Source organism: Pterocles gutturalis, unplaced genomic scaffold, assembly GCF_000699245.1.
Source record: "Pterocles gutturalis isolate BGI_N339 unplaced genomic scaffold, ASM69924v1 scaffold12667, whole genome shotgun sequence".
Lineage (NCBI taxonomy): Eukaryota > Metazoa > Chordata > Aves > Pterocliformes > Pteroclidae > Pterocles > Pterocles gutturalis.
Genome location: NW_010112932.1, coordinates 64,936 through 88,924, shown reverse-complemented (window position 1 = coordinate 88,924; position 23,989 = coordinate 64,936). Strand labels below are relative to the sequence as shown.

The 23,989-nt window shown below is 39.7% G+C and overlaps 1 protein-coding gene across 1 annotated transcript; it reads left to right on the top strand.

The window, feature by feature from the left end:
- Nucleotides 1–3,247: 3,247 nt before the first annotated feature.
- On the top strand, nt 3,248–22,822 carry TSPAN5 (tetraspanin 5; the record flags this gene model as incomplete). Its single annotated transcript, XM_010074257.1, has 7 exons — nt 3,248–3,298; nt 14,181–14,327; nt 16,226–16,396; nt 18,394–18,519; nt 21,655–21,702; nt 21,842–21,958; nt 22,528–22,822. Coding segments are annotated over 7 exons (726 nt in total), but the record flags the coding sequence as incomplete, so codon positions are not given.
- Between the last annotated feature and the right edge of the window lie 1,167 nt (nt 22,823–23,989).

Below are 23,989 nucleotides of genomic sequence, written 5' to 3'. Positions count from 1 at the left end.
TTATTGAAATTAATTTAGTGGATGTGAATGAAATTTTCCAGACTTAACTGAGATGTTGTGTATGCCGTCTTACCCTCTCCCCATGTGCTTCAGATGTGAAGAGTTTTTCTTTCTGGTTACAAGCGAGCAGAACAAGACTGTCTTGAAGACATGTGCAGAAGGGCTGCAAGATAAGCAGGATGTGCAACCTGTTTTATTTCTGGTTGTAACAGCAAAAATACAGGGGGATTTTTGCTAAGCACTTTATAAACTTTTTTTTTTTTTGGCAATGCAGGAGTTGTTTTGTAATTGTCAAGAAAATCCAAAGTTAATCCTGGTGAGAGGTGTAAGTCTCCTCATGTGCATCTGTCTTCTGCCAGTGGGGATTACTGAGAACATTCCTGTGTGCTTCATCCCCATAGAAGGCTGTGTTCGTGCAAGGGGGGGCCTTTCTAGGGCATGATTGTAGAGGGTTGGGTCAGGGTCTGCCTAGCTCAGTATTTTGTCTCAAGTAATGCAAGTGGAGTTTGTTCAAGGAAAGAGGCATTTAAGTAACAAAGCATGCATACAGTGATTTTTCCTGATTATAATCTCTCAATGAGCAACAGTGTAAAAACTCAGCCAGAAGCTGTATCAAAATCACTTTTCAGTAGCTGTGGATCGTACATTTATTTAGGTAATCTTTTCTTCTGAATGCCGTTAAGCTTTTGATTTCCACAGCATCCTGTGATAAAGAGTTCGTGCTTCCATCCTGAACCTTTTTCTCCTAATAGATCTTGCCCATTGTTCCCATTTCATCAGCTGCTCAAAAGGCAACTGGACAGAGATTTCTGTTATGGGATATGGAGACCAGCATGTAATTCTTTGATCCTCATTAGAACTCTGAGAACTCAATTTCCTGGTTTTTCTTGACTGGCTTGCCAGAAGCTTGTCGATCTCAGTTTTTTAGATGCTTCTGCTTAGGTTCTGCTTAACTCGGCCTCACCTGAGACCCATGTAGTGTACTGTAAGTCACCTTTTGCAACCCATGAGGTAATCTTACCCTTAAGTCTCAACTTCTGGTGAAGGATCAGGACACTTGACCAGATTAAATTTATCAAAGCTAGTGGATCTGAGACAGACTTGCAGCTGATGTGTATGGCTGCGAAGTTACATTCGCATGCCCTGATCAAATTCTTTCATTCTAGTTTTCCACACTTATTTTGTTCAAAACCATATTAAGCTATTCACAAAACATAATGTTTTGTACCTCTCTACGAATAACGATTTGCCACTTCCAAATGCAGCTTATTGATTTTTTTATTATAATATAGCTTTTCCCCCCTCACTTCTCTTCTTTCAACCTTGGCGGCTTTGGCTGTGTAAGAAAGAAGTGAGCCTGTGACTGCAAAAAAGAGCTTAACTGTATTTGTCTGAAGGTGATTTGGAAACTTGTGCAGCTTTATCTCAAGTTTTGAACAATCACTGCAATCAGGAGGATTACACACGCTCTTCTGGCAAGCTTTATGACCATAGAAAAAGCAGTCTCAGTACAGGTAAAATGACCTTTTTGGCTCACGTAGTGTATCACAGGAGGCTGTGCTGACGTTCTCAAATCCATCTCTTGTACTTTATAGACAACTAAGGCTGCTGAAAAACAGACTTTCTTGACCAGCAGTTCTGTTTCTCCATCTAGGAAAAATTTCCATTTATCTTGTATTAAATACAGCCAAGCCTGTGACAGTTCCCTTTGAGGAATACTGACTTGTAGCATGGTTTAAATTTACAGTCATGAGTCTTCAGATCAAAAAGGAGAGTTTCATTCCCTGTTAGTATATGTGGGCTTCTGGATGAGCTGGCTAGGTACAGTATGCCTGGTCCTTTGGTCAGCTGGCAAAGTACACTTGGAGGAGAAAGTCATGGAGATGCAAGGTGTGTTAGGGAACTTCAGGGTATTGCAGTGAGCATATTCAACTGGAGATTCAGTTATCCTTTACAGACATTCTTGTAGTGTAAAGCTGAAATTGCCACTTAGAAAGTGTGTAAAAGGAAAAGGAATCTTGCTTTGAAGCTGTTGAAATCACTTCTGGGAAAGCTTTTTATATTCCTGCCTCCTCCCACTTCTCAACAGAAAAACACTTATGTCCTGTTTTGCAAAAGAAAAATCATTGGGATACTTAAGTTTACACAAATTGTAAGAGAAAGTGTACTATGTGCCAAAATAAAGCTCTACACTGCGGTGTGGAGAAACCACAAAGCAAACCAGAGTTTGATGTTTGAGCAATGTTCTGTTACATGCCCTGATTCTAGAGTGAATGTATTTTTCTTTTTAGCACTTAGGTTTTAAAAATCAGAGATGGAAGTTGGACAGATGCACATTTAGAGATGTGCTTGGACACCTACTATATATTTTTTAAACATTCTGCATGACTGGTACTGTACCATGCCAAATATGCAGCAGTGACGTTGGGAGACAGTGCTGCTTCTGTCTGTTCTGCTTTTTTCACTGATCGTTAGCGTGGGTTTTGTATGGAAACCCTGTAGTATTTGGAGGGAAACGATGCACCCTCAGTTATTCAGTGGAATGGAGAATACAGGGATATAACAAAATTGTAGGTGCTGTTCCCTTTTCTATCGTGGGGGAGAGACACTGTCTTTTGATCTTGATGCTTTTGAGTCCCTTGGAGGAGAAAGGGACTGTACCTTCCTTTACAAAATATGGAAGCATTCAATATCGGGTTATAAAATGTTGGCTTCAGGGTTTTTAAAAATTCTTACTCTTTTAGACCAGTATTATTTTTATATTTTTTTTTTTCCCCCAGAAATCATGGGTTATATTCTGCTTAAACAGCTTTCTATGTTTATGTGGACAACATTGCTAAAACTAATGGTACATGTGTATTTAAGACTTTCTTTTAATCACTTTCTCTCACTCGTAGAGAGCTGCAAGGACAGTTGTTTTGTGCAGGTGGTGGTAATACAACAGTAAAATAATGTAATGCTTGACTGTGTAGTTTGCTTTGAGTCTGATAAACTCAAAAAGAACCTTACTTGCTTGATGCTGAGAAGGTGACATTTATTGCACCTAGTATTTCTGTGTGGAACATCTGTGAATGTGCTGTGCAAGTTTTAAATTCTTCCAGTTACATACTTAAAAACTCCCAGTAAGCTCCCACAGTCTTGATAAAATTGATTATCCAACAGAGAGGATGAGTCAATATGTATGTTTAAAAAAAAAAATCCATAAATTTATAGTTCCTACTCTGATATATTTTTTTTTCCCCTTTAGTTCCTTGGCATAGCATTTCTTGGGATTGGACTGTGGGCATGGAATGAGAAGGTAAGTTGAATATAGCACCACACTCCCATGTTTTTCCTCTTTCTTTTTCTGATGTAATATTGGAATAGTAATATGTTGCACGTATTATGTATCCACACACAGTTTCTACTGGAAAAAAAAAATCAAGCTTCTTTGTCAAATAAAACCATGGCTTGACTCACCTATAGGAAGATCCTCGGCATCTTTCCCGAGAATGCCTTGGCAAGAAGTCATGGCTGACACTTGCACGTAAAATGACTGTTTCATTCCATGCACGCTCAGACTGCAGCTTGGATACTAGAACACTCTACTGAAGGCAGTATGGGCAGTGTGTCGCTGCTGCATGTGTACCCAGGAATGGAGAGGGAGCCTACATGTCTCAGAGGGCAGCTTCCTGAAAATAAGCCTCCTTGGCTTTGCCTTAACATAGCATGCTAATTGCTGTTGCTCTTAAAACAAAAAGACAAAAACCAAAACAAAACCAAAATGCACCCTGAAAACCAAGCAAGCCTGAGACAGAATAATTGTTTTTTCATGTACAAATAAGACTGTCCACTGGAACACTCTCTGTTGCAAGACTGTAAAATCAACTTGGAAATGGGAAGAAAGGGGGGCCGGGAAAGAGAACATTTGTGAACTAGAGCGTAAGCTTTAGCTGACTTGTTGCAGAAGTTGGGAGGAAGATAAAGTATCAAGACATAATATACCAAACAAGTCAGTATGTGTTGGGTTACTGGATGAAGAGTTTGGCTCACTAAAAGAACAACAGCTAAAATTAAAGCCAGAGTTTCCTTTTCTTCTTTGTTTAAAAGATTGAAAATAATAAAACCTGGCTGATAACAATGGTACTATGATATTCAGTTACATAATGTGTTTTTTCTTCTTGTAATGGAAAACACGGAGTTACAAATTGATGTTCACTTAAGGCATAATAACTAGCACTTGTAGCAGAACAAATAACACATTGGAAGCATTGGAGTTTTGTCACTTAGAAATTTAGGACAAATTTTGCCAGTTCAGAACTGTTAACTAATTCTGATTGATGTGTGCATGTGCCTTGGATGGGATATTAACTCACACTATATACACCCGTATATCTGTCTGTTTACATACTGTATGATGCTCGTGTTGGATGGCTTGAATAGGCTTGGAAAAAAGGTGCTGTGATCTTTTTCATTCAGCAAAGATGTAAAAACATGGTGGTTTTTAATACCCCAAGCATACTCGCAGACGTTGTACCTATGTCTAAGGTCCAGAGAAGAACTTTATTTTGGAATGGCTTTCTAGAAGAGATTTTAACATTTTTGAATGATTTAATGAGTTAACACAAATTATTTGTCTTTAGAATGAATGAGCAGGTAAAGGGAAAACAGCTATAGCCTAGTGTTTGAAGTCTAAAATATACCAGTCCTACAGCTTGAGGGTGTTCTGGCAGAATAATGGTTTGTTAGGTTTTACATATTTTCTATATTAGAAAGCCCCCCCCCCCCAGGAAAAATGCATTCAGTTCATAATTGCTAATAGCCAGAAGCCAAAGCTCATGTTTTTGCTTGAGACTTGGACATCAGTTACCAAATCATCTTAAACCATTTTTAATCATATCCTGAAAGTGGGAGAAAATGCTGTGTTGTTTATAAGACAAGCAAATAAAACCACCTAGAGCTGTTTAATATGAATTAGTTGAGGCTCCATATGTAGTAGATTTTTCTATAGATATTAATAAACCAAATACTGTTTCTTGTTTTAAAGCATGGGTCTTTACTTGTATCTCTCCCCAGCTTCTCTGACTAGTTCACGGTTGTATGAACCAAAATGTAGTACAGGTATAGCTGAACTGCAGAGCTCTTAAGCACAGATGGACTTGATTTTTAAAAATGGACTTGTGTCAAGCCCATTTGAGACCTTTCTATCACTCAGCTCTCTAGAGGACAGGCAATGGCCAGAAGCTGCAGTCAGCAAGATCAAGTTCCAGATACTCATAGGCTCCATGCAACTACCTTAGTGTGGGGCAGATCAGTTACATCCCAGACAGAGTTGCTCTTGCTGCATCTGGGGAGTTGGAGGCAAAGGCCAAGTAGGTGAAGCCCAAAACTTGAGAGATCAGTAACCTAACTGAGAAGCGTTTCTCTTTCTAGACTGCTTCTTGCCCAAGGCTAGCCGGGATATCCCTTAGGCATTGTGGGCTCGTGTAATGGTGCACTTTAAGACAGCAAAGCAGCTTTGCGGAGAAGGACCTGGAGGTCCTGATATGCACCAAGTTGAATATAAGCCATCAGTGTGCCCCTGTGTCAAAGAAGGCTAGCAGTGTCCTGGGCTGTATTAGGAGTGTGGCTAGCAGGTTGAGCTACTCAGCTCCAGTGAGGCCACACCTGGGCCAGTTGTGGGCTCCCCAGTATAGGAGAGACACTGACATAATGGAGAGTCTGGCAAAGTGCTACCACAAGGGGTAACGGCTTTAAGATGAAAGATGGTAAACTTATATTAGATATTAGGAGGAAGTTTTTTACAGTGAGGGTGGTGAGGCACTGGAACAGGTTGCCCAGAGAAGCTGTGGATGCCCCATCCCTGGAGGTGTTCAAGGCCAGGCTGGATGAGGCTTTGAGCAGCCTGGGCTGGTGGGAGGTGTCCCTGCCCATGGAACGGGTGTAGAACTAGAAGATCTTTAAGGTCCATTCCAGCCCAAACCATTCTATGATTCTGTGAACTTCCCTCTGAACGTCAGGAAACACTGTTTTACTGTGAGGGTGACTGAACATTGCCATGGTTTGCCCAGAGATGATGTAGAGTCTCCCTCTTTGGAGATATTTGAAAGCAGTCTCAATGTGATCTGAGGCAGCCAGGTCTAGGTGACCAGAAGACTTCCAGAGGTCCCTTCCAACCTCAGTCATTCTATGAAGACTGCTGCTGTCCCAATGAACTGTCTTTATCAAAGCTGAACTTGGTACTGCTATTGCATAATGTGTAAACATAAATTTTGTAAGTGTTTTTTTTTTCAGGATTGGCTCTTCAGAAGGACTCCTCTACTGTAGACTGATTTGGTGGTAGGGAGGATTTCAATTTACTTCTGTCTTGAATTGTGTGGCTTTATATCTAGCTATTTTGATTTATAGCCCAGCCATCAACTTGTATATACTTGTGCTGCTTTTAAAAAGATAGTGTACCTGGCAACATTAAAAATGCAGGATGGAAAGAAGTAATCTGTTTTTTACAGGAGTCTTGTTTGCTGCCAGCTAAAAACAGTTTGGGGTAGATTTGTGGGTATAGTGGCTAGTTTCTCTTTCTTTCTAAGTTGGCTTGAATTCTCTCCTTTAAACTTTGTTGTAAAGAAGAAAAAAAGCTCACTATACAGTCTCATGACCTTCCTTACAGGGTTTGCAGGGAGGCAAGAGAGCTCATTTGTCAAATAGGCAATAGAATTGGCCTGACAGCCAGTCAGCCAGCCCTAAACAAAAACTGGGCAATTAGCATTCTGAGTCATGAACCTGAAAGAGAGCTGTGGGGTGGGGTGGGGGCAATAAACTCAGAGGATGAATAAAGCTATCTATACATGGATGCACTATATAGCTCACAGTCTCGCAGTGTTTTCAGGCATGCTAGACTTGGGCTTGTACCATGAAAACAATTCATCCAGGGCAGCTGATTTCCACCCCCCACACACCCCCGCCAACCGTGGCACGAACATTGTTAACCTACAAAGAGTCTGTACTAAGCCCAAGCAACTTACGTGTAGCAGTGGGATCAAAGAGTGAACTCCGGTAGGTGGTGAGGAAGAATCGCTTTATTGCTCTTTTCCAACTACTTTTATAGTCTTTTACTAATGTGAATACGTCATCTACAAAACCTTTTATTTGGCTATTAACTAAAAACACACTGTTTTCTAGGGAACTTGTTCCCTTGTTTACATCTGGATCTTTCCATTGTTTACATTCCAGTCAGTTCTCCTTCAGGCTGTGTCAGGTCCTCCATCACCTCCTCTTCCATTTTGCTTAAGGGCAAAGCCTTCTTCTTCCGGTCTCTTAAGGGAAAAGCTTCATGTCCCAGAAGTCAAATCCTAATTCAGCATCTTCTCGTTCCCCAACACTTACGCTAACCTTGCTCAGCAGCAGGGGAAAAATGTTTATATTTCACCTGCTTTTTTTTTAACCACTTCAAGAAATTTCTTCATTGACTTTATAAAAATAAAGTAGACTTGTACAAAATGTCTATTTCCCTCCTTGGTTGTATATATTAGATAATGGGGTCTTAAGGCTCCTTGGGAGTGTTCATGGTATGATGCCAGTAGGTATTTGGAAAAATAAGCTTCTTGGTTGTCTCACTGCCTGCAGATTTGTATTCAAGAGTAGTGAGACTAAGTGATGAATTGCTGTTACATCTTCTGAGACCTTATACGACTGTCCACGGAGAGGGAGTTTTTAGAAGGAAAGCAGGGTGGTTTGGGGGTATTCTTTAAGTTGGAGGTAGCAAATGTAGGGATACTGAAGTGGAGCAGAAAAATTTGCAGATCCTTGCAAAATTTGTTGATAGACTTAGTTCATGTATAAGGTTGACTGAAATGAAGAGAGAGAAGTGGAAGAGGTTGAGTATGTGCATAAGTTTGGTTTCTAGGCTTTTCTTGTTAGATCAGTGTTAACTAGAAGACATTGCAGCGCAGAAGTCAAGCTGTGCGTGGTTTTTAGTACCTGTATGGTACCTCTGTGTTCCAGCCTAGTATTCTTAGTGAGCAGTAGCTCTAAATCTGGATCTCAAGTTTTAAGCTAGACTTTTACATGTTGATATAAGGTGATTTAGGCCTGCTTTGGTGTTCTGGGACAGGCTAAAATCCCTACATAGAAACAGAAATTTGTCAGACCAAGTCTGTCTCTTTGCCCTGAAATGAAAATGACAGTTTTCAGGAGTAAATTCTCACTTCCTTTAGTGTCCCAGCGAGTGGCAGACATAAAGAGGGAATCATACACTAGTCACTCCATAATTGTTGTGCATATGTATCTATCACAGAGTTCTTTTAAAACAATTGCCAACAAGGAAACAGTGCACGTATCCTGTGGGTCCTTGTGGGCTGAAGCATTTTTACAGGACCAGGGAGAAGCGAGAGGGATACTAATATTTGCTCTTACATTTAATTTGAATTTGAGTATGTAAAGATGCATTGTCTAAATACGCTCTTAAATAATTTTACCAGAGTTCCAACACCTTGTAACCATTAATCCTGAAAAATGTAAAAAATCTGTATCTTGCATGTATTTATGCCAGGTATTCACCTATTGAACTCTGCTTTGTCATGACAAAAAAGCTAGACTAGTTCTTCTCCTTCACTAGACACTTCAAAAATAAAGTTCTGCTACTATTGCTGTTTGCTGTGGGAAATGCAAACCCAACAAAAAACAAAGAAAAAGACTTGTAAACACCCCCCACCTAGTTTCTTGCATGTGGAGACAGAATTCTGGAGTGGAATTAATTTGGCATGTTTCAGTGACTATTGTTCTGTTCCCCATGCTCACTCAGATGCACAGCATGGAGAAACTGCATGGATTTTATAATTAACAAAGTAGAGAGACAATTTTCCATTTTAAAATTGTGCATTTGGAAATACTTTTATTTCCCATCAGCCCCATGTCTTCCTGCTTGCCAGTGATTCTTAGTACTGCAGACAAGCTTGTGGAAAGGCTAATCCTCTGTTTGCAAAGTAGAAATGTTTCAGAAGATCTTGTATTGCTGAATCTTTTGCAGACCATCTGCTCCTTTTGTCCCCTCCACTAATGGGATTCTGAAGTAGGGAAGGTTTTTTTTCCCCATCTTGGAGGAAATGTAAAAAAAAAAGCTGATTTCTCCCATCCTACTCTTGTTTGTTTCTTCTTCTGACTTTTTAATGGCCTGCTGGGATGTTTCATGTCATGAGGACTGTTGAGTCCAATTCTTTTACATACACTCCCATGGGCCAAATTCCATGTACATTCACGGTGTATCACTTCTTTGTTCTCTAGGATGATGATTCTCCTAAGTTGCCTCCGATTCAAGATGCCTTTAACTTTCATTACTGGGTGGGCTTTTCAAAGTTGCTGCTGCCTAGAGTGTTTCCACTTGGAGCCATTCTCTCTTGCCCTGCAGTATGCTACTGTGCCTGTGAAATCAGTTGTTTGAGGGAGAAGCAATGGTCTGGCAAACTTCTGGGAACATTTCTGAGACCTGAATGTAGCAGTGGATTCTCTACACTAACCACAACCACAGATGGCCTGGTAATCTCACTAGTTTGTTAATACGGTTGTGACTCCCTTTTATTTGGCCTGATTAGGAACCAGGAACACAATCAGATGGTCTAAGTGTGCCAGCAGTGGGGCACTGCTCCAACCAAGGTGTCTGTGTTGGCATCTATACCTTCTGGGGAAATTAAAGTAACTTTCTGGGTCCATCACGAAAAGACCATGTCTGCTAAATGCAAGTAGTGTGGACCAATAGGTTTTGAAATGTTTGAGTTTTCTTCAGCCTAGTTCCAGTGTGATCTCATGGACTGAATGCCTGCTAGTGGTTGGAGTACGAGTTATGTTATAAGGGCACACCTTCATTTGTCAGTAATCTAGTCTGTGTGCTCTCCTGAATTTGGGGTGGGGTAGGAATATGAGGTCAGTCTTTCCTGTTCCATGCCTACATCATTGTATCCTAGTGATGGAAGTGAAGCACATTTCAAAAGTAAAGGAAGTTTTTTCATAACTTCACCATTATTGGTTTTAGTTCAATTATGGATGATGCTTTGGTTGCTTCACTACCCCAAACAAATTTTGACTTCTGGTAGATTAAAAGGTTAAATAATAACCCAGGCACTGTACTGTACAGCAGGCGATTGGGGGTGGGGGAACAGAGCAAACAGATGAGCTGGAGATCAGCCAGGGAACATGTCCTGCTGGCTCTCCTTGTGGGACTGCAGCAGAGCCCGGGATGAACGCCATCATGAGAAGAAAAGTATTAGAGTATGTAGCTTTGCAAAACAAAGTGTTTACTGCCAAATAAAGATTATGCACATGCCTAAACTACCAAGAAAGAGAGGTGTGTGTACCTCAGAAAAATAACCATACTCACAAAATGAAAATGTGGGTTTTAGAGAAAAAAAAATCCTTTCAGATGCTGAAGCATCAATAGTACTTGTAACTATTTAACAGTAAAGGTTGGAGCGGAGGTTTTAACAGTAAAGGTTTTCTCTTGCTGAGAAAAATACTTTGCATTTGTAGAAAGTCTGACTTTTAAAGGATTTACAGGTGGTTTGTTTAGGTCTTGCGTTGATGTGAGAGAACAGTCGACAGTCACTGTATATTCTGTGACTGGTCAGCCTGAGGATTTGGGGTGTGTCACTGGAGGATGCAGTGTTAGAATAGGAGTTTCCTGATACTCTGCTCAAGCACCTCTGGAAATGTTCCCTTCTGCTTTTGGATAAAGATGGGATGAAGACAAAATTGGTCACTACCAGGCGTTTGTACGTATCTGACAAACTTCCCCAGCAGAAGCCATTACAGCCGAAAAATACTGAATACTGTGGTAGCAGGCATTGTAGAAACTTGCGGTGGATAGGAAAAGTGTGTGTCTCTAGGACTGTACGTTTAATTCTTTTTAACAGTATAAAGTGAGATAATATTTCTTGGTCATTGCCCTGCTTCTTGAAGCAAAATATTATTTTCTTTAAAGTATTGCACTGCTGTCTCTTCAGAGAGCTTACTTGTAAGTGTCCAGAAAAAAAGACTGGAAAAAATGTATTTCAGCAGTAAGCAGCTATCTTCTGTCAGACTGCCTCTGTGCATCTCTAGCTGTACGCACAGACCATTGTCTGCTGCTCACTATTGTTTTATTGCCAAAGCCTTTCTGAAGATTGTCTGTTGTGAGATGTCTCTCCAGAATACTGATTACTTGAGATTCATACACAGAGAGCACACAGAGTACAAACGAGAATTACACAGTATGTGCTCTGCACTGTCAGAATGTATTATTTGGGGTTTATCCAAACTAGGCTTATGATTGCCATATGTGGACTAGCAAAAGATGCACATAAAGATGCTTTCCAAGGACAGCAAACAATGGCAGATAAAGCTTGTGTTGTTCTGTTTCAGTACACGTCACATCAAGCTACCCTGAGGATTTGGAGTCTGGAGGAGACCAGAGATTAGGTGGCTAGCCAACATGTAGCATGCTAAGGTGCTATGAGCCAGGCAATGCTAAAAAATCAAGTAAGGTGGGAAAGGACACGATCAGAAAGACAATTACAACTGATTCACTGAATTTTATTGCCATTGACTTTAATGTGAGTGTGACAAAATGCAAAGTGGTATATTTCTTTTCACTAACACTTTGTATTATGACGAGACTCTCTAAGAGCACCATCCATAAATGTGAGCTGAATTTCACTTGTATTTCTTCTTTCATTTGAGTTTACTACTTTCATGTGGAAATAGCTTGATTAAGCATAGTGATTTGTTGTGTGTTTGGTTTCTTTTTTTAAGAAAGACTGTCTTATGAAGAGAGACTTAAATGACTGTTCATCCTTCTTGGATTTTTTTTTTTGAAGTAAAATAATTATAATACAAAGGCAACATGCTTTCTCCAGTGACTGTTTTCTCACTGTGCTGCACTACAGTCCATTAATTCCAAAATCAGCTAATGTTAAAAGAAATGAGTAGTACTGTTTGCTTTAAGGCAGAATTTATTTTCATTTTATGATAACTATATAGACACAGAGGGGAAACGCAGAAAGGACTTAAACATTGTGAAGAGCTCATTTTAGCAGTCTTTTTCCCTTGGGGCAGATCTCATGTTTCCTGACTTGCGTATGGCCAAGGCTTTCAAAGGTTTTGATTATACTGTTTATTTTCTTGTCATTCTTAGCTGGAAAATTGTCTTTGATTTCTTTTCTATGACAAATGTAATGAAGCACAAATAGTGGAAAACTTTCACACAAGTTGATTGAAGTGTTAACGACAGATAAGTGTTCATTTCAGCCTGTAGCATCTCATCACTAGCTAGTTAAAAAAGGGATGTGTCAACTGGTCTCCTTTGATAGCAATACTGGCTCTGAGTAGCGTTGTGTTATATCATGCCTTACGTCTATTTGTGTCTTTTTAGTGAATGACAATAAGACTAGTACTATATGTAATGTAGGAGGAAAGTGAGGAATGTGATTATTTTTTTAATCACTCTCAAGTAATAGCCTTCTGTTGTAGGAGGGAGAGGAATCTGGTTTGAGAAAGTCATTCATGCTGTTGGTTTATTGTTCATACTTTAGGACTGGGTTGTAGCCAGGTTTTCCTTTTGCTTTTAGCGTGCTGGCCCTTTCCAAGGCTCCCTGGTGCGTGCATTGGAGAAATTAATGTGTAAATTTTATCCAGTCTATTATTGTCTGCAAAATTAAAAACCTTTGAATACTGTCTTTGTTTACTGCTTGCTCAATGTCAGTTTTGCTTGGGAAACTATGGAAGTGGTTGCAGACTGTGTGGAGTACTGTATTAGAGACATTGATTATGTGACTATTTGTATGTTCTGGGTGGTTCAAAATGAGTGTGTGTATGTATGTATAAAAATAAAGAAATAAATCACAGGTCTGTTCACAGTTGTGAACAGTCATCTGTTAACAATGTTGCTAACAACTTTTGGAAATGAGGTTATGATAACTTCCTTCAAAATTATTGCTGTTTTGGGACTATTTCAAAGAAGCAAAGGGGATATGAACAGGGAAAAGGATGAAGAACTTAATAATTCTGCAAATAAGGACCTGTAGAGGTAAAGGTTGCTTTTTGAGCCACAGCTTCATTCAGGCGTTAGAAGGGAAAGCAGTCATCCAAAGCACTCAGCCTAGGTTCAGGCTTCTTTGAGGAAACACATGGACAGATGCAGGATGCTTTGCATTGACCCTGCAGCACTGGGGAAGTGAATGAAAAAATAGTGATATTTTGGCTTTTTTGCTGCCAAAAGGGTTTAGGAAGCTGTAACTGTTCCTGTGCAAACTCACTGGAATAAGGAAAACTTTGTACTTGCTGCTTGATATGACCCATCTGTTCAACATCAGCCAAACTCTGGTTAAAATGTGTTCAGAAAAATAAAATCGTTCCTCAGGATTACTGGCGTCGCAACCCAAGCTCTGCTTCTAAGGGGGGCAATGCGCTACAAGCAGACTGTGCTGACTGGCCTATCTAAAACACAGCATATGATAGGTCTAACCTAAGTTAGTGTGAGCCATCTCCCAAGACAAGTCCTTAAACTGCCTTATGTCCTACTAAGAAACAACATTATTTTCAAATTTTTCCTGCTAACTGATTAGTCAGTAGCCATACTTTATGAGTTTTTGGCGTTGTAGATGCCTGCAGTTGAACTGGCCAAGTATATAGTTTGTCAGAATTTGGTGTAGAATTTGTTGTTGCAAGATTCAGCTGCCTAGGAACTCACTTCTAATTTCTGTCACTTCTTGTAAATACTGATCATAAATGTTAAATTCAAGATGGTGTTCTTGCTGTCGACTGCTTTTTCTGTCATAATGTGTAGCTGTGTGCTTACATAAACAACGTATATTATACTTAAAATGCATCTCAGCATGGCTAATAAGATTAAGGTTTTTTCAAATATCTATTCTGACTTTCTGGTAGACTAATTCTCATAGCTGCAGAAGCAGCAAAATGCCCTGTGGGTTTCTCACAGAGGACTCTAGAAGCAGATTTTGTTGTTTATTCCACATGTTGATTCAGAAATATTGTACATAATCACCTTTTTAATCTCTTTTTGAAAGCACGTATTTCCTTAATTGTGTTTTCTTGCTGTATTACAGAACATCTATTTGCTGTAGTCTTCCACCTTTTACAAAAGAAAAATGCAAGCAGAATTGGTACAACTGAAAACTGAACATACTCATTATCCCTTGGCATTGTTTCTTTCCCAGGGAGTGCTGTCCAATATCTCCTCCATCACCGACCTGGGAGGCTTTGATCCAGTTTGGCTCTTCCTAGTGGTAGGAGGAGTTATGTTCATTTTGGGATTTGCAGGATGCATTGGAGCTTTGCGAGAAAATACCTTTCTTCTGAAATTTGTAAGTAGTCTTTGCAACTGTGGCATTCATCTGTTAGATAGTGTAAGTCATGGTCTCTGTTCCTGCTTAATGGCGTGAAGACTTTAAAATGTCTTTTGTGGAGTGGAAGGTGTTATCTGATGTGAGAGTTCTGTTCTACAAATTGCTTTTCCTTAGCTGTTAACACTTGACAGCTCTTCAGTCTCTGGTGCTTACCGTTTATTTTTTTAAGGTTCAAAACTCTTGTCAGTAAGAATCATCCATGTGAAAAGCAGTAGTTCCATGCTTATAGCCTAACATTTTGCTTTCCTGTCATGAAAATAAAGTTTCTGCTAAGAATCTGCATGTTGAACTTTGAGGCCATAACAAGCTGCCTATGAAATATGAGGAATGTCGATACACCACTGAATGTGACCCGGGTGATTTCTGCTGTGCCAGCGCCCCTCATGGCACAGGGGAGACAAGACTGTTAGGAGAGGTTGCTTGCTGATATCCTCAGTTCTGTACTGGTTACCTAATTTGAAAAGGCTTCGTTATTTACTGCCGGTGCTGGGGCCTGAAAGGAGGGAGATTGTGCCCAGGAGAGGTTAAGAAAATAGAAGTGGTCGTCTTGGACTCTGGGCTGGACTGTGAGTTGGGGAAGGAGCTGCTGGTCTACAAACATATCTCTGTGTTCAAATCTTCTATAGAGAAGTAGCTTGGTTCTGGTTTTTGAAAACCCTCCTCCTGTGAGCTTTGAAGATGAGGATAACAGTATCATGTTCCATTTTAGATAAATTTAAGATTTATAATAAAAATTAAAGATTCTCCACAACCCCAGCTTCCAGAGGTGGGCAGAGCCTGGGTAGTAGTTTTGTCTTCGTAACCATTAACTGGCAGTATATACATGAAATAGCTTTCAGTGAAACAACTGCCTTCAAGTGACGTATTTGGCTCCTACAGATGTGTTGTATAAGGGGAGGAGGCAGCTGAGAGTTACAGTTCTTGAGGCATTTATAAAGCAGCTTGGGATAGTTCTAGCTTGCTCTTGCCTTGCTTAAAAAAAGGTGGTGGGGGGGGAAGTGGCGGCTATTGTGACACTTTTTTTCTCCTCTTCCTTCTCCTAGCTTGCCTAAAATGAACCCATCTGCTGTACCAGAAATAGCTCCCTATACAGCAGGTGCAGGAGAAATTAAAAATGCATCTGAACACACAGCACATATTAAAATGAAACTTAAAGGCGCAGTTGCAAAAGAGATGGACTTCCAATATATGAGGACCCCTGTGTGTTTTGAAACAGTGCAGACTCAGTGGAGATGCTTAGAGAAAGTGTCAGATCATTAGTAATGCCTTTGGCATCCATTGTATTTGCATTAATCATAGCAGCCTCATTTGGTTTTAATGTGGATGTAACTCATTCCATAGACATAGACATTCCACTCCGACTTAGTCATTAATTAATTTCTGCTGTTACCAATTTTTGCTTTGGCTGCTTAGGCACAGCTTTACCAATGAGGGTGTCTCAAGAAGAAGCCACTTAGCATTTCACTGGCACTATTGGTTGTTTATGCCTTTGAAAAAGTGAGTGCCTAGATAGAAATTTAATATGTGTTTTCAGAGGGCCTTAGAGATGGTGAGTAGCCATCTCTGTTGAAATTTACAGTTAATTCTCTTGGACCTCTTTGAAAATTCCAGCGAAATGTCCAAAGTTTGAATTTATTAGCATTTGTATTGTTTGTTAGAATAGAATTAAGGTTCCTGTACTACAACCCTGATTAAAAATGGTGTATTTTTAACTTAAAATTTCCTGTGTGCTGGAATAGCTTGACCTTGCACTGAAACAGGTAAAGCCCTAACACTGGACATAATTTTGAGCCTTGAAATATTAAGTTTTTGGTCATGAAGCAAAATAATTTTAACCTTTTTGTTTTTATTCATAGTTTTCTGTGTTTCTTGGGATTATTTTCTTCCTGGAACTCACTGCTGGTGTTCTAGCATTTGTTTTCAAAGATTGGATAAAGGACCAGCTGTATTTCTTTATAAACAACAACATCAGAGCATATCGAGATGACATTGATTTGCAAAACCTCATAGACTTCACCCAGGAATATGTAAGTTGGATGATGTTTATTTTTTTGTAAAGCTTACTTTAAAGAAATACCTACTCTCTTTGTTATTTCCTGTCTGTTTGAGTTTCTTCAAGGAACAACAAATATTCTAGCATAATTACTTTTGAATATATGTGTGTATTTCTCTTTACAGAACTTCTGCAAACACATGGCACCTTGAAAAGTGGCTTATTTGTTGATGTATGACTGAGCAAAATAAGGTGGAGAGTTGGGGGGGGCTTATTGTTAAAGACTTAGAGACAGTGTGTCAAATCTACAAGTTAACCATCAGCATCTGGGTTTAGTTCTAGATGTGTAGGAAGATATTTTAGGGTTCTTGAGGGGAAGGGGTGTTCAAAATATTTTATTGTAGGAGTTGTCATATCTGTTTAAAGAAAATAATCCTTTTCTAAGCTTAATTTGATTTTGGGATTAATGTTGGTATAGTTTTAGCAATGTTAGAGGTCCTGCACCACACTGCAGAGTGGCAGAGATGTTTAGGCGGTCTGAAACTACAATGTTGTGGTGGTTTGTGTTTTGGGTTTTTTTTTTTTTAAGTAGACTTAATGCAATTAGCCTAACGAAGTGGGCAACTTATAAAGTTCTGGTAGGAAGTCGCTAAATGATGCTACTCCTGCAGTTTGGCGGGAAGGGTGAAGCCAGAGATGCACATGCTTGTCCGGGTTAAGCTCTGTAATTTATCAGTGTGTGTAAAGGAGTCTTGCACTGACTTTTGCCCACAAGTTATTTTGCCAGTACCTTCTTGCTCCAGTACTCAATTCTGGCCTGTGTTGATGAACTTCTCTTTGAATTTGGCCCTGTGCAGCTAACGTGGTTAAGTGTTGGTTGAAATAATGTTTACTAATTTTTGGACATTTTGCACATTCTGCAATTAAAGTAATTTAATTCAATGTTTGATTTGCTTCTATATGCCTTGGGGGGAAAAATGACAAGTTACAGGATGTGGATCCTTGCACTGGTTTGAATCTTGTCCAGTTGGGGAAAGGTTACATTCTGAAGGCAATGGCCCACTTGCATGCAACCAAAAGGCCCCAGTCCAGTTTTGCAAGCACTACATAAAACTTGCTCTCCTAACTGGATTAGCAATCTCAGCAGATAAATCAGGGACGGCATGAGTCTGGAGAACAAGCTACTTTTTCAGCTAGTAGAGTTAATGCTTGAAGACAACACGTTCAGGTAGTGCAGAAGGAACTGTGCTAGATCTAGAAAGAGAGAATTGCCATTCCAACACTTTCAAAAATGTGGTTTGTTTGGGGTTTTAAAAAATTTTTAAGTTGACATAGATGGGTTTATTGGGCTAGCTCCTTAAATGCTGTAAACCATCAGTGCTTCACTGATCTTCAGTCCGTTCTTCATATGTTCTGCAAGTTTTACCAATTCTTTGTGTATTCAGCGTGTTTTGCCAGGGATGAAGCCTGCCATTGGGCATATTTCCTTTTTGAAGGATTCTGCTTGCCTTCAGTAAAGATGTTATTTGTGCAATGTATGATGCTCAGGAAAGAATGTGTTCGTACTGTCTGATGTACACGCAGGCAAAGATTTAACCCAAACTGGTAAAAGGAGTAGCTATAGCAGTGTAGCCCTCAGAGCTGGTTAGTTTTGTTGAGAGCCTAGGGCACATTAAACTGGACAGAATATTGTACTCTTGGCTCTACTATCCCTGTGGCCTGAGCTTGTAGGCCTGGGCAACTCTTTTGTTGTTACGTAGCCTCATCAGCTCGCTCCATGTGTTTCTCTCCAGAGAGCAGCATTGCAGAGTATGAACATAAGTTTAATTACATGACAATTTTAGAACTTACAGGTTTGGGATGGTCTTAAAAAAAAAAAAAAAACAACAAACCAACCAACAAAACACAAGCTAGCTTCAATGAAACCAGAGGGAATCACAGATATTGTTTAGAAAGCCAGAGGAGAAACTGGCAGTGGTGTTGCATGTTACTAATGCTGAGATTTGTTTGTTCTGCAAATCTTTGTTCTAGTGGCAGTGCTGTGGAGCTTTTGGAGCTGATGACTGGAACCTTAATATTTACTTCAATTGCACAGATTCCAACGCAAGTCGAGAGCGCTGTGGTGTGCCATTCTCTTGCTGCACTAAAGACCCTGCGGTAAGTGACAGTCAAGAGGGTTGGATGGGTCTGCTTTTCCAATTCTAAATCATGCTAAGATTTTTTTTTTTGTTTTCCCCTGGAAGTCACGAATGATTATTACCTTCTCACCAGCCTGATTTTTTTTTTTTGTACTTGCAGCTCAGCTTAACCACTGACTTTTCTGCAGTCAGCAAAAATCCTGAGCTAACTTAAGTTTTCATTGTATGCTGTTTGCTGCTTTTCATTAGAATAAGAGAACGATGGGCTTGGCTGAACATACGTATTACTTCGAGCAAGTATAAAAAGCAGAAGCCCTTAATGAGTTAAAGGACATGAGCTTTCAGTTGAATATCATCAGGATATATAATTTGCTGCCTTAAAGAACAGCAGCTCTAAGATCAGATGCCCTAAAGCAGGTTTACTCATTAATTAATGCAGTGTCCTGAGGCTGCAGCTAGTTTGACCCAGCTTGTGCTAGGTATGGTAATGAATGACAGTGCCCAGAAGAACTGACATATGTTTGCATTAGAACCTTGGGTCGGGTATGGACATCTTTACATGCTCTTTCTTCCCTTTAAAATTAATCCTTGTCCTACAGTCACCTGAGATCAGACTTGAAAGGTCAGAAATTGTTTGAGGGAACAGCTTTTTGGTAAATGTTCATGTCTTTTAAAATAGTTGTAGTTCTGGATCATTGAGCAGGAAATGTTGGACCATGCATTACTAGCATGGGCATGATCAAGAATGAAGGGTAAAAGCGTAGGGAAGCAGTTCACTGACAGTGAAAGGCTTGGAGTAAGGATGGGTGTGTGCATGGAAACTTGTGGCTAACACTGCATACGTTTGACTTTCATATACCTTAAAAGAAGCAGCCTGTGAGTGCTTGTATTATCTGGTAGTTCAGCTGTGGCTTTTTCTCCACCTGGAGTCGACTTATAGTCCTTGAATCTATGAGTCTGTAGCACTAAGGTCAGGCAAGTTGCCAACAGGCACCTCAGGTGCTTGCTGCCTTGCTAATGCAATGCAGTTGTTGGTCCCAGCATCCAGGCGCTACTGCTGCTATCCCTGACGCTCCTGATAAGGCACTGCCACTCACACAAGCTGCATTCTGGTTCCTCTGCAGTGAACATGTCTTCACAGTAGTTTGAATCTTTCTCACAAACATAACTGAAAATGTTTTAATGAAATATTAAAACAAAATGGAAAGTAGGTTAGGCTCAAGCGTTACATTATGCTTAGGATTCCCCCTACAGTTTGCTTATTTGCCCACCCACACAGAGAGGTCATCACAACCCAGTTTTAAATATATAGTTGTTATAAAACCAAACCAGTGCCAGCAGTACAAGGTAATCCTATAAATACATAATCCATGCTCAAGTTGCCTCTCTGTGTCTATATGGCTATGCAGTATCTTAGAGGGTGATGCGGCAACCAGAAATTTAAAGATGCCTCTTTCTTACTCGTTGTAGGGAAGCAACATGCTTAATTGCCTTTAAAATAAAGATTAATAATATTTCTAAAAATATTAGAAGTCATGCACATAATGGATATAATTGTAACCAAGTTGTGGCTGGTTCAGTTGCAGTGATAAACACTGTTTATCCTGTGGGAAACCGAATTTGTCCTTTCTGGAATTAGGATGCAGTGTTAGACTGATGCAAAAAGTTATGTGGATGCTTTATTGAACAGGATTTTTGGTTTAGCTTTTAGTTTAGCTTGAATCAGGAAGTGGTAACTTTAAAGTAAGCCAAAATAATTCTCCTTTGAAATGAACTTGGACTTCTAGAGTTCAGTTTGCTACAGGTTAGCAGGTTGAAATGTTCCATATTCCTGGATGGGCAAGGCCTAGAAAAGTTAGTTTATTTCCATTTCTTTCTTCATGCTTTCTTTGGGTTAACAAATTCCAAGGCTAAAGGCAGAAGACACTGATGATAAAGCAAGTAGGCATTCAGTACAAAGAAGAAAGCTTAAAATCCCTCTGGAATCTTATCTACTTTTACAGCCTTGAGGTGCATGGCACTTATATTTTAGATCCTGGAACAGAAGCTTTGGTATCATTAAAAGATACAAACTGTTCAAATCTTAAGGGTCCATTGACGAATCCAGTTTGGGCAACTGACTGGATGCTACCTGTTGATGTACTTGTGCAAAGTGAGGAAGCACTTAAAGGAGCTTTAACTGCTGCTAGGAGGAGATATCTTTTTCTGTATGGTTGCTATTTAAAATCTATTTCTCTGCTGGCTGCCTTTCTCACTTCCCACTATTTGATTAAATTGTGTTGTTCAGTACACCTAGCTAAGACTGGCTGATTTTCTCACTTCCTTGAGTAGTTCCGTCTTCTGCTCGCTGTTATTATATGAGCCAGTAACTTAATATTTTGCTGCCATTGTGGCTGACACTAAAAGTAGTTGCTTCATTTTATTGCCTCAAAATAACTCTGTGTACAGAGTAAATGCAGCATGAGCTTCCAATGGGTAGCAGTTGTTCAATAGGAAAAGTCTGCCATAGCCTATTTTATCTGTACTGTGGGAATACTAAAGCAGAGGCAGTAGGAAAAAACCCGCTCCTTTCCCATTGGTATCAAGGTCCTGTAAGAAAGAGCAGGCAACGAGAACACATTACCCCATCTTTTATTTTTCCTTCCTAGTTTTCGGAAAGGAACAAGGAACTGTATGTATTTCTACAGACATCCTTGGTAAGAACTTGCAGCTTCTGCAGCAGAACTGCCTCTTCTCACCTCTTCACGCTGCACAGACTGAACCTTGAAAAAGTTACCAGTAGTCCTGGCATATTTTTCAGTACAGACAAAACCTTTTTGGCAGAACGCTCTTTTACTTAAAATAGATGTTCCCTAATCCCATCTCCTTGACTTCTGAATGCTTGCATCTGGAACGTGGAGTTCACCCAGGTAGAGGGCTGGTTTTCCTAGCTTGCTGTCCTGAGAGTTGGATGTATTTTTTTGACCATGTGCTTTTGTTTGTTGCAAATAAATAACTGCACTGAATGGAAGAGGAAGGGGTTTTTAAAAAGCAATATGGTAACCAAAGTTAGGGTGATTGTCTTATTACACACAGGACCAACTCTGGGGAGCTGAGAGAGGGTGTTTGGGAGACGCTTTGCTGATTGCCTCTCTTCTGTCTCTCTCTCTCCTAGGAAGATGTTATTAATACTCAGTGTGGCTACGATGCAAGGCAAAAACCAGTAAGCTTTTTTTCTTTTCTTTTTTTTTTTTTAAATGTGGTATCTTAAGGATCTGAATCCCTCTTGCCAAGAGCAGGTTATTCTACTGATGGGATAGTTGAATGTAATGATCTGTTTTCTTCCCTCTTCTCCTTGGCAGGAAGTTGATCAGCAGATTGTTATCTACACTAAAGGCTGTGTCCCTCAGTTTGAGAAATGGTTGCAGGACAATCTAACCATAGTTGCCGGTATATTCATTGGGATAGCATTACTGCAGGTAAACTTCACATTCCCTGGAACGAGTTACACGAAGAACAACAGATAAATATATGAGGGAGGAACTGTATGAGAACTGGAAACACAGTGTTGGTTGCATTTAGAAATATAATGTCCAATTGGTTTTACTGGGGGGAGTTAAATGCATGATGCTTTCTTTGTGTTAAGGAGTATTTAATTTTTATCTGTAGGGGATACATTTTTTTCTTTTCAACTGTCTGCAGGTCAAAACTAACACTCTGTGTTAGATGAGGATGAGGTAGAGATTTTTAAGCCTGTACAGACCTGCTACTTCTGATGGCCCTTAAAGGAACAGCAAAAAGCCTTTACAATTGCTTTCATGAAGCAAGTCTAGAACTGTTCAATGTCCTGGAACTATTTTTATAGTGGCACTACAAAAATACTGGGGTTACAGGAATTTGTCGATATTCTTCCTTCTTCCAACACTTAATTTGATTTCTAACTTGCTGTTTTTTGTTTTCATATCAAATTTCTGTATAACTTAAGGAGTTTGCCTATATGAAAAGAGTTGTCCGATGCTCCAAATGAATAAATTGTTGTCTCTTCCAGATATTTGGGATATGCTTAGCCCAGAATTTGGTTAGTGACATTGAGGCTGTCAGAGCCAGCTGGTAAAACTGCTGAAGTAACCACAACAAGACACTGGACAACCGAAACCCTCTGAAACCTCCCGTGTGTCGCTCCGACACCAAGTATATGGACATGGGTGACAGGGAAGCCTTCTCTCCCAAGTAATCTCAAGTTTCAGTTCCTGATATTGCGGTGAACTCGTGTTTCTTTGGGGTGGGGGAGAGAAGAGTGGGCTATTGAAAATCTGCTGCTCACTAACAATTATTTTTGTTTTAAACCACCAGTATAAAAACTGTTGAGCCGTGAATCTCTACTGTATTCTTGATCCTGAGTAACAAGTGGACACTTTTTTAAAATTGGTGTATTCAGTCGGACAGAGTTGCATCGTTGTAGTCTGTGGATATGCTGTTTATTCTTCGTGTCATGAGCTCTTCGATAGCTGCCAGATATTCCTGAGATGGTCTCTCCCCTCACCACTCTGTAAAGGAATGATCTTGTTTTCACAGCTAAACGTAGCTACAGGCCTAAACCCATCAAGCAGGAAGCAACTTTCTATGCATCTAATGTACAGTAAAAGAAACCATTTTTAAAACAAGGGAAATTATTTTGTTTTTTTACTCAAGCTTCCAGCCATCTCCCTGTAGTACTTTGAGGTTGGAATCAGGAAACTCACAGGGAGAATTGCCTAATTTTATGAACATCTTTCTTCCTTTCTTCACCCTTGTATGAAGGGAAAGGAGTTTTATATTCAACAAACAAGGGTTGTAGAGCCTTTGGTTGCTGCCATACCTTAAGACATCAGTCTCTTAAGGCAAGGATGGGATATAACTGTATAAATGTATGAAAGCAGTGTGGATGTTGGGTCCAAGTGGGTAATATTATTCAAAGAATTAATTATATATTAACTTAAAAAAACCAAAACATATGTATCTGATATGGCTAAATCTTTTGTTTCGCTGGAATTTAGTGTAACCTAATGTATTTAGGGATCTCACTAATATTAGTGCTTTGATATACTTGTTCAAAACTTCTTTTGAGGTGACTCCTTGGTCTGTTCCTAGCTGAGGCTTTGGTTTTGGTTTTTTTTTTGTTGTTGTTTGTTTTAATTCTTTTCACTTGCATGAGCTGTGGAGTAAGAATCTGTGACACTCCAGTGCTTTAAATCTGTGCATATGTTTTAATACAGTCTAATCCAAACTTATTTATTGGTAAATGCATGTGATTATGGAAAGATCATATCCCATTTTCTTGGGAGTTGGAGAGAACAGCTTTTGCCAGAGTAAATGCTTACCTCCAGTGAAAAAAATCCTTGCTATGGAGATGTGTCTCCTTTTGTTGCTCTAAATGCAACAAAAAGTTTTCTTGAAGCAATGGAATAAAAGTTTTAAAATAGAAGCGTGTATTACGATCAGCCAAGACAGACTCTTTTGAATTGGACAAA